We start from the raw sequence: 10,858 nt of genomic DNA, 5'->3' as shown, positions 1-10,858 counted from the left end.
ACTAGTCCCACTCATTTGAGATCTAGTGACTCACTCACTAATTCCTCACCATGGGAATTAGCTACAGCCCCGAAGGCTAGACTATGCACACTAATCATCTAGTATGCAAACATCAACAACAAATCCACAATGATTCACTCACTAATTCCTCACTATGGGAATTAGCTACAGCCCCAAAGGCTATGCTATGCACGCTAATCATCTAGCAATGCAGCATCAACAACAATTCACAACGGACATAAGCTCACACATATAAGCCATACAGCAGTCCATGCACAACACAGGCATAATATATACATTCACATCACTACGCATGCCATCATACATCATCAACACATCATTATTATGTAAATCAATTAAACACAGTATTAGCACTCTCTACTAATACATATACTGCTCACAACAGCGGGGTATAATCCCTATCACATTATGTGCCAACACAGGCCAGCTCTCACTTATGTACACAACATTAAAATATTCATTTTTCCACTCTGCAACATACCATATTAATTTTTGCACGTCTACGAACAAAGATTTGAAGGCTTTGAGCCGACCGTAGGGGTCAGCTCAAAGCTCGCAGGTCAGCGCAAAGACTCTGCTCAACTGGAGGGAGTCAGCGCAAAAGTCCCTTGCGTCGACGCATACAGTCGGCGCGTGCCTCACGGGTCAGCGCACGCCGACCCTATGGTCGACCGCTCGCGCGCAGACTCAGATTTTCTGCGTTATTCCAGGGTTCTGTCAGCTTAACGCATATCCGGTTTTCCGGCCGTTTCCTCATCTAAAACCATCTCTAAACAGAACAATTTGTCTTGTAAATTGGTAGCGCCGATTCAAGTTTTTGGTTGGGATTCTTGCCCTAGTCTAACATTCAAGACTCACACAACTACCGATTCAATTTACAGATTTTTAACACCGTTTAACCAACATCAATTTCAGCATATACAGTTCCAATTAGGGTTAACTTAACGGCTTATCACTACCCACTACATTTTATCCCATAATACCCATTAATCGACGATAAACCCCCCTTACCTGAGTTAATCCGGCGATTCTAAGCTTTAGCTTTTCCTTCTTCAACCTTCCGCCCTTGCTCTGCCTCCTTGCCCTTTTCCTCTTCTCTGCAACTTCTCTGAGTTTCACGTGAAAACTTATTTTTCAGAATGAAACCCTTTCCTTATCCCACTTATATATTATTCCAATAAAATATTAAAATCCAATAATAATATTCCAATTTATTTTATTCCAATAATAAAATAACCCAATTATTTAATTAAATTAATATTATGCTATTAACTCAATTTAAATAATCATTTTATTTTATTGGGGTGTTACATATGGCAAATGCACCATTTCAAATGATCAACCTAGTAGATCTGGTTTTGGATGTTGCCCCTCTATCCACAATTCACCCCCCCAGAAGAAATCTACACCGCCTGTGTCAAAAATTGTCAAGACTTCTAGTAAGTCTTCTGAACCTATAATCCACAATAAAGATAAAAATGATGTTGAAAAAGAATTTATGGTTAAAGCGTATGAATTAAGAAACCCTAATATGCTTGTTGAAGACTCTATAAATCCCACAAAAGTAGAAAGAACTGCAACTGATAAGGAACTTATGAAGTTTGTTGCATTTGTTTTGAAGGAAGTAAACTCTGATGTTTTGCTAGATGTTCAAACATCTTTGGTAAAAGATCCAAGCCCTGATAATGACTCAAGTGAAAAAGTTAAGGAAAATGTTCCTGATCATGTTTCTCATGAGAGAATAAGTAAAAAGAAATCTGAGCTTGTTGTCAATGTTGAAGAACTTACTTCTGATGAAGAACCCCTTACAAACATTGTTACTCCTAGTATTGCCAAGAGATTACAAAGACGTAAAGGAAAAACTGTTGCATTTGAAGATTCTCCCTCCAGGAAGTGAAGAGAAAAACTGATGGGTTGAAAGGTACTCCTTCTAGAAGCTCCACAGGAAAATATCATGTTGGACCCACTAGGTCATGGATTAAAGTTACTACCCCTACTAGAAAGAGGAAAATTGTCTCCTCTAGTGAATCTGAGTTTGATGTTGCACAAGATGTCCAGGAAATCACCCCTATAAAAAGATATGCTAACAAGAAACCTCGTGATGCTAGGTCCAAAGCTCCACCAGATAATGCTTCTTTACATTATATGAAGAATGCAGAAAGGTGGAAGTATGTCATTCAGAGAAGGGTAACTCTAGAAAGGGAATTCGGTAAGGATGTCCTTAAATGTAATAAGGTCATGAAACTGATAGAAGCTGATGAGCTAATGAAGATTGTCACACACTTTGGACCTTGCTATGAAAACTGAGTAAAGGAGTTTGTGGTGACTATCCCTGAAGGATGTGATGATAAGAAGAGTGCTGACTATGGTAAAGTTTATGTGAGAGGAAATGTTGTAACATTCTCCCCAACGGTGATCAATAAATTTCTAGGAAGGACATATGAACCTCAGGCTGATCTGAAAGTTACTGATAATTAGGTGTGCAAAGAGATCACGACCAAGCAGGTTAGATATTGGCCAAACAAAAGGGAGTTGTATGTTGGTAAGCTAAGTGTAAAATATGTCATCCTTCATAAGATTGGTACTGTCAATTGGGTGCCCGCTAATCATACCTCAACAATCTCTACTGGTCTTGGAAAATTTATTTATATTGTTGGGTACAAAAGGAGCGTTTGAATTTGGAAAATACATATTTGAACAAGTGTTGAAACAAGCCTTCTCTAATGTTGTAAAAATTCACATTTGCACCCTTGTGTGGGATCTTGTACTTTATGAATATGGTTTTTTTTCTTCGGTTTTTGGTTAGATGCTTACCTTTGTCATATTATGGCTAAAAGGGGGGAGTATTGTGTGTGCTAACCACTAACCACTAACTGACTATGCTTAAGGAGATAGGAGATGCAGGTTAGTCACTATCTAGGCCGCTGTATTATGATGTCTAAATACGTGTTATGACATCAACATGCTGGTGTGACATTAACTTGACTAAGGGAGTGGTTTTAAGGAAGAGCTTTGTGTAATAGGATACACCCATGCTAGCTTATAGACAAATAAATATTACTTAAGATTGCAATCTTGTTATGTTTTGCTTAAAAGGTGGCATTATGGGGTGGAAAAGTTCAAAGAGGATACAATTATCGATTATACAGCCAAGAGTACGTATATTGTTACCTTACATGCAACAAATGAAGATGTATGGACTAAGAAGTTCTTTAGGGAACTTTGCATGGTTCCTAGCACTATGAATCACATTGATCTCTATTATTGAGTGATATGATCTCATATGAGAGATAATAAATAGAGGAGAGTAAAGATATGCAAAGTACCAATACTTGACAATATTGCTGACCCGCTGACAAAGCCTTATGCACAACAGAATCATGATGGTCCTAGTAGATCTATGGGTATTAGATGTATCCTTGATTGGCTGTAGTGCTAGTGGTTGATTTTTGTTGTATGCTTTAGAGACCAATAATTTTATTAGAACTTAGTATTTTTATTGAATTATCTAATAATAATAAGAAGACATTTATGTATTATTTTTCTTTTTTCAAAGTACTTCATTCGTTTCAAAATGACCCTCGTTTAAGATTTTTGCACACAGATTAAGGAATACACTAATGTTGTCACAAGATATTACACTTTTACTAAATTAACCTTATTAAAGTATTGAAAGTATTGTACAGAATAATAATTAAATATACAATTGAAAAAATTGTAATCATTACTACATAAAATAAGAATGACATTCATTTTGAAACAAATTTATCCGGTAAAACGACTGTCATTTTGAAACTGAGGGAGTAATAAAGTCCATATAATTGCTAGTCTGTTTAATAAAATATTAAATATTAGTTAATTGTGATAGCTCGTTAAAATTAAGAACATTATCCTTAAAATATGTGTAGTCAAGTTTTATTGTGAAGTGAGACATGATTAAAATAAATGGAACATTACGTGGATAGACTGGTCATCAGTTACCACAGATCATAAATAAAGAGCTATCAAGTATTTATATGGATGTACATATTAGGAGTAGTATTTATATTAAATTAATCCATAACGGGAATATTACATTAAATGTTATGTAAGTGTCATAATCATTCTCATAGTAATACTGATGTATATCACTCTTCGACTTGAAATCTTTGTGAATCATAGACGTGAAATCAAGTACTTTAATTCCGTTCAAACTAGAATTTTTCAAAAATCCATAGAACCGAATCAAATCATTTTAGTGATAAGTGAATCAAATCGTTGTTAAATAATTTAACGATAGTTTTTATTTAATGAACAAAACTATTATTTGTCAAACAGTTTAATAATCGAACCAAACTGGACTTTATTGCACAAAACCAAAATCTTTGAAGTGAAATGAAATTAACTATCCAAAGTTAATGGAATGATATTGGTATGCAGGATTGACAACTCATACTTTATGACTATAATTTTACCCATTTTTGACCATAATAAAGAATAATCATTGTACTTATTCTACACAAACAAAATTAATCTAGGAAAAAATAACTCGAATTGCACGAAATTTACTTGTATCTTTTACGATTTTAAATGGTGCATCATGTTCTTATCCATTCAAATACTTTTATGCTTAGGATTTTCTACCACTAAGAGTAACCACAAACATTATTTTAAATTCATTTTGATTTTCATTTCAATGTTGATTACTGTTGTTAAATTTATTTTTTATTTTTATTTAATAAATGGGTATGTATTTTGATTGTCTTATAATTCAAAAACCACGCAAATAATCATTTTTGTTAGGAAAACTGCAATCTTGAAGTTAATTGAATCAATCTTGATGAAGAAGGGTCAATCTTTTTTATTGATCAAGCCTCTTGTTCTTCACGTTTTACTCGGGTGAAACAACCACTCCTTGGTTGCAAGATGATTATACACTACACATAATTTTGAAAGAAGAAAATAAGACAATTTAAATATAAAGAAAAGAGAAATTATGGACGAAGAAGAAGAATGTAATATTGTTGTGGAAATTGCAATCTAAATGTTTGATAATGTGTGTTAATCAAAGTCTTTTAGTATTACTGTGAGTACAAGAAATGAGTGTCGTTTGTGACACTTTTCATCCATCTCTATAAGGCCCAAGGCAGCTCCACCGACTCAGCGTGGGGTCAAGGTACGATATATCTTCGATAATGTACCTAGATGTTTGACGTTTAATCAGAGGGTGTGAAACATTTAAAGGACCAATACTTCTTGTTTGATATTCTCACCGAGACAACTCATGCTAATTTATGTACCATTGAACTCATACTGCCTTATCAATGTTTAGATAAATTCACCAAGTTCTGGGACTTACCTTTATAAGATAGACAATTTGATACCCTTCTTCGAGGATTTGGTTTCCCTAGACAATGTTACCCCTTTTGATGCAGCGTCGAATAAGCGCTACATGAAGAGGAGTTTGCAGGTGGACGCATGCTAGAAAAAGGCTAAGCAGATCATTTTTGGTGAGTAACATGGGAAACCCCTTTTTGTTTGAACTCTCATTTGGTGGTTTACTTTATAACTTGTTTACTCTTTGCGTGCAAGTAAGATTAAATATTAATAAACAATGAAACAAATTAAGAGGATCCCTCAGGATATTCCCTTGTTTGCGGGTGTTGTTAACGTCTCAGTCATTGGAAGGGCTTCAACTGAGATATTTTCTCGTTACCAAGTCATAATGGAAGATGCTTCTTGTAGTTAGTCCTAAGCTTGAAGTTTTTCACGAGGAAGGTTCGCCTATTAGTCGGTGTCGGAGGCTTGAGAAAAACTTGGGGGAACCTGGTTCTACGGGAGGCTCTGCGTCGAATATGGCGGCCTTATCGTTTTCCATTCTTGCTTGCACCAGTCTGGAATGGTTGAGGGTTTAGAGATTATATTTATGAAAATGATTACTCATACTTTTAGAACAAGGTTGAAGTCATTCTCCAAAAGGAGTTAGAAGATCAGGCGTATCAAACACGTCGGGTGTCGTCCGTCATGGCATTTGGTTCCACTGGGAGGGGAAAAGTCTTCTAGTATGATCTTCTTTGAAAGGAAAAGGAATTGATACACAAACACATCAATGCTCTCACAGTGCACACAATGCCAGCCTTACTTTTGGTGATAGGGGCCGTTATAGAAGCTTTCAAGTATCCAAGCACACGGTGCCTCGATTAAGCCGAAGTAATGGCAGCATTACAATGCTTCATTTCAAACTTCTTCAATATCTCAAGTGCATACCTTCTTTGATGCATGAGCAGTCCCCCTTTGAACTTGTGGAACTAAATGCAAAGAAAGTATGTCATGAGGCCAAGGTCGTTCATCTCAATTATTTCTCAAGTTCACTCTTGAACTTAGAAATGCACTTTTCGTTGCTGCCTGTTATCAACAAGCTGTTAACATAGACAAATGATAATTACTCCTTCACTTGTATTCGTCTTCACATACACGTCATGCTCGGATACACATTTGTTGAAGCTAAACTTCTTTAGGAAATCATCTATCCTTTTGTTCCAAGCTCTTGAAGCTTGCTTCAAACATTATAACACTTTATTTAGCTTGTAGAACTTTAACTCTTGGTTTCTCACAACAAAACCTGGGGGTTGTTCTACATACACCACTTCTTCAAACTGTTTGTTCAAAAATGCAAAATTGACGTCCATTTGATAGATGGACCAATTGTTGTTATTTGCAATACCAACAATTATCCTTATGGTTTCAGTCTTAGAAACCGGTGTGAATACCCTTCAAAGTTTATGCTTTCTCTTTGTAAGAATCTCCTTGTAACTAATAAAGTATTATGCTTGATTATTTGACCCTTGAGATTTGCTTTCACTTTGAAAACCCATCTCACACCAATTGACTTCTTCTTGTATGACAGATCAACCAACTCCCAAGTATTGTTCTTCTTAATAGATTCCACCTTCTCCTTCATGGAACTGTTAATTCCTTGTTGTTTTGATTGGCAATGATTTTTGTAAAACTAACTTAGCTGCAACCTGTTGAACAAGATGTCCTAACACATGGTTGTGATATCTTGTCTGAAACAGGTTTTACACTTGGTAACATTTATGGGGTTAACTGTCTACATGATATTATAGGAATATTAAGCATTCCCATGTGACGTTTGTGATTGAGGAAGCAGAGATTCTAATCGTGGTTAATAAATTATGTTTTCTAAATGTTGAGACATTTCAGGAAACTTTTGATTGATAACCTAATATTGTGCAGCTGATTCATGTGGAGTACAAGGCCCAAATCTAGTTCATTCTCTGGCTATATATAGAATGTCTCAAAACCTAATTGAGTACGAAGAAGAGAAGATAGTTGAACGTATTAGGGTTTGAATGTTTGTATTATTTGTGAGTCTCTCAAATATCTCCTTGATATATGAGTATGATTGTGTTGATTGGTTGTAAGCATTGTCAAACACTCATAAGCTTTTAAGCATTGAGTGGTTGTGTGTTTGTAAAGTGTGACTTCTGAATTTCTTAAAATTATTTAAGTATCACTGTTGTGATTAATAGGGAGGTGAGAAGGGTCTCACACCTAGGAGAGTCTTAGGTAGAAGTTAAGCACGGATAATGATTAGGGTGTTAACTGTAAATTAGAGATAGTTTGCAGAAGGCCTACAAACTAATACTATTTAGTGAATTTCCTCCTTGGCTTGGTATCCCCAAGATGTAGGTCTTGTTGTACATCGAACTGGGTTAGCAACTTTATGTTTTATGTTATTTTATGTTCCTCTATATGTAAGTTGTCCTATTATTAATCAGATGTCAGTGTCTCGACATCTCATAGGACATCTGATATTTGCATACCAGAATTTTAGGAACAAGTCCATTTTGTACCACTTAAAGCCTCATCCATTTTAATGGGTTCAGGTTCGGCCATAATTGCAAAATGGACAAAATCACCATCATTATTGACTTTGTTGTCTCGGAACAACTCACAATCTTGGAGCATTTGAGGCAAATCTCTTTGCCTTGTTGATATCCTCACATTCTCTTCAATTTGGGATTTAAGAACATGCGTTTCTACACTTCTCAATTCTACAGAATTTGAACTTTCAAAATTGTAATCGATTACAGCTTTTACGTAACTGGTTACAGGTTATTGCATTTGCTTTATCTCATTGAGAATAACGTCTCGGCTGATCATAACTCTCATGTTTGTTGCACCAAACAACTTGCAACCATTAGTGGAGTGATAAAGAACAAGTATCATCATTTCTCCATTATCATCCTGCTTCTTTCTAAGCTGCCCCAAAACATGTTGATACGTTACGTAAACAAAAACTCTCAAATGGTTCAAATTCGGTTTGAATCCCGACCACGCTTCCTCCGATGTTACCTTCTCAAGCTTCTTTGTTGGACATCTATTCAACAAATATGCAGATATGAATACTGCTTCTCCGCATAACTCTTTCGACAAGCTATTCCCTTTTAACATGCTTCTTACCATATTCATGATTGATCGGTTCTTCCTTTCGACAACACTGCTTTGTTGTGGTGTATAAGGTTGTACAACCTCACATACTATCCCTTCTTGATCATAAAACCTCTTAAAGTATTTTGAGATATATTCGTCTCCGCCATCTGTTTTGAGCACTTTGTGCTTGTAACCGCTTTGCCTCTCAACCATGGACCCGAACTTCTTAAACACTTCAAATATCTCATCCCCTATATTGATTAGGCATGCCCATATGTTTCTACTATGATCTTCGATGAATGTGACAAAATATATATCGCCACCAATCGAGTTAACTTAATCGGTTCACACACGTCCAAATACATCACCTTAAGGTGATTCTTGGTTCTAAAACCTGCATCCTTGCCGAATTTACCCATATGTTTCTTCGTTTGCACACATTCTTTAGCAATTTAAGCCGGTATGCTGATCAATGGTAACCCTATTACCATTTTGTTCTTTTACAAGTCTTTGAGATCTCGGAAATTGAGATACCCAGGACGATAATTCAATATCCACCCCTATCGACTCACTGTTGTAGTAAGACACATATGCTTCATAACCTTCAGCTTAACCTTGAAGGTTCTATTGGAAACCATATAAGCTTTAAGAACCAGAATCTCATTGCATCCATAACACGCAACCCTTTGTTTTCCATGTGAATCTTGTAATCCTTCTCAAGAAACTGAACAATACTTAGAAGGTTACAATTGATTCCTAGAATGTACATTACATATTTGATTAAGGAATGTCCACCATCCCTTCTCATGATCAAAACAACATCGATCCCATCGACCGCTAGAGTGCTGTCATAAATGGATTTCACTTTGTTCTTCATGGCACAATTGATTTTAACAAATCAATCCTTTATGCCAATCATATGATTAGAACACCCATAGTCCAATTACCATTCCTTGATGCACTAAAATGAACCTTTCGTACTCATCATGACATTTTCTTCTGCGTGTAACCAGTTACAACTTTTACGTAACTGGTTACAACATGCTTTTGTAGCATTTCCCAAACTGTTGATGTTGCTGTCCAACAACTTATTGTTGTTGCATTCCCCTTCTGTGGCTATGAACAATAGTATATTCTCCTCATCAAACTCTTACCTTACAACCTTGGCTTCATCCCCTCGAGGTTCATTCCTGTTTGCATGCATTCTTTGGCAAAATGACCGAACCGTTGATAATTAAAGCATTGCACCTTGCTTTTGTCAATCCTCTTCTTTTCACCTCTAAAGTTTCCTTGACCACCATTTTTGTTGCAGTTGCTCTCACTCCTTTGACAAGTCGAATTCTTGGAATTTTGAGACTATCTTTCACCAAAATTCAAAAAACTCCCTTTATACTTCATGAGTCATTTTCCTTTCGATCTATTGTTCTTCTTGTTGAAATAAGCTTGCAAAGCGATCTTCGTTTTTGCCTTATCATTAGTTTTCTCCTCCATCCTTTGCTCATGAGCCTCAAGAGAGCTTTGTAACTCCTCTTTACTCATCGTCGCAAGATCCTTCGATTCTTCAATTGCTACAACCATGTTGTCAAATATTGGCGTTAAAGAACACAAGATTTTCGCGACAACATAGTGCTCTATGACTGTTTCTCCACATACCTTCACTTGATTTACTAATCGAGTGACTCTCGTTGTGAAATCGTTAATGGTCTCCTTCTTTCTCATTTGAATCAATTCAAGTTGACGTTTGTGACTTTGTAACCTCACCATCTCCGCCTTGTCAGCCCATGCATATTCCTCCTCTAAGATTTTCCACGCTTACTCTGAAGATTCACAATCATCAACTTTCTTAAAGTTGTCACCATCTACACATCGATGAATAAAAAACATCTTAAATTTTTTATTCTTATCTTTCTTATGTGTTGCTTGTTGTGCATTCGTTGCACCTTCGACAAGAGGATTCACCCCGTTCTTGATCACTTCAAGAACATTTTGGTAGTCAAACAACACTTTCATTTATTTGTACCATTTATCGTAATTCTTCCCATCAATGACGTGTAGGTTTGCAAAGATTCTTTCACTGGAGACAAAATCCATGTTGCACGCTAGGTGTTTGTGGATCACAACCAATCTCTTGATGCCAAATATTAGAACTTGGAACCATAAAAGTAGTGAATAATGGAGAAATTGAGTGTGGAGAGGGAGAGAGAAATTAAGGGAGAGAAATTGAGGATGAGTAATATCATTAACATTAAAAATAATACCTCAAAGATATATAAATGTTTACAAGTGGATTAGGACACAAATTACATCATCAAAATAATATAAAAACTAAATTCTCTGACATGTAACCGTTTATACAAAATCTGTAATCGGTTACAGCTGGAACAATTTCTAAAAATACAAC

The 10,858-nt window shown here is 35.9% G+C and overlaps 1 protein-coding gene across 1 annotated transcript; it reads left to right on the top strand.

Annotated features, from left to right (window-relative positions):
* The first annotated feature begins 1,519 nt into the window (after nucleotides 1-1,519).
* Nucleotides 1,520-2,328, top strand: LOC127135761 (uncharacterized). Its single transcript, XM_051062402.1, has 2 exons — nucleotides 1,520-1,837; nucleotides 1,912-2,328. Exons 1-2 carry the CDS (start codon nucleotides 1,520-1,522, stop codon nucleotides 2,326-2,328), a joined length of 735 nt encoding a protein of 244 aa, XP_050918359.1.
* Nucleotides 2,329-10,858: the final 8,530 nt, after the last annotated feature.

This window comes from Lathyrus oleraceus, chromosome 4, assembly GCF_024323335.1.
Source record: "Lathyrus oleraceus cultivar Zhongwan6 chromosome 4, CAAS_Psat_ZW6_1.0, whole genome shotgun sequence".
NCBI classification, from domain to species: Eukaryota; Viridiplantae; Streptophyta; class Magnoliopsida; order Fabales; family Fabaceae; genus Lathyrus; species Lathyrus oleraceus.
This window is presented reverse-complemented; position numbering and strand designations above follow the sequence as displayed.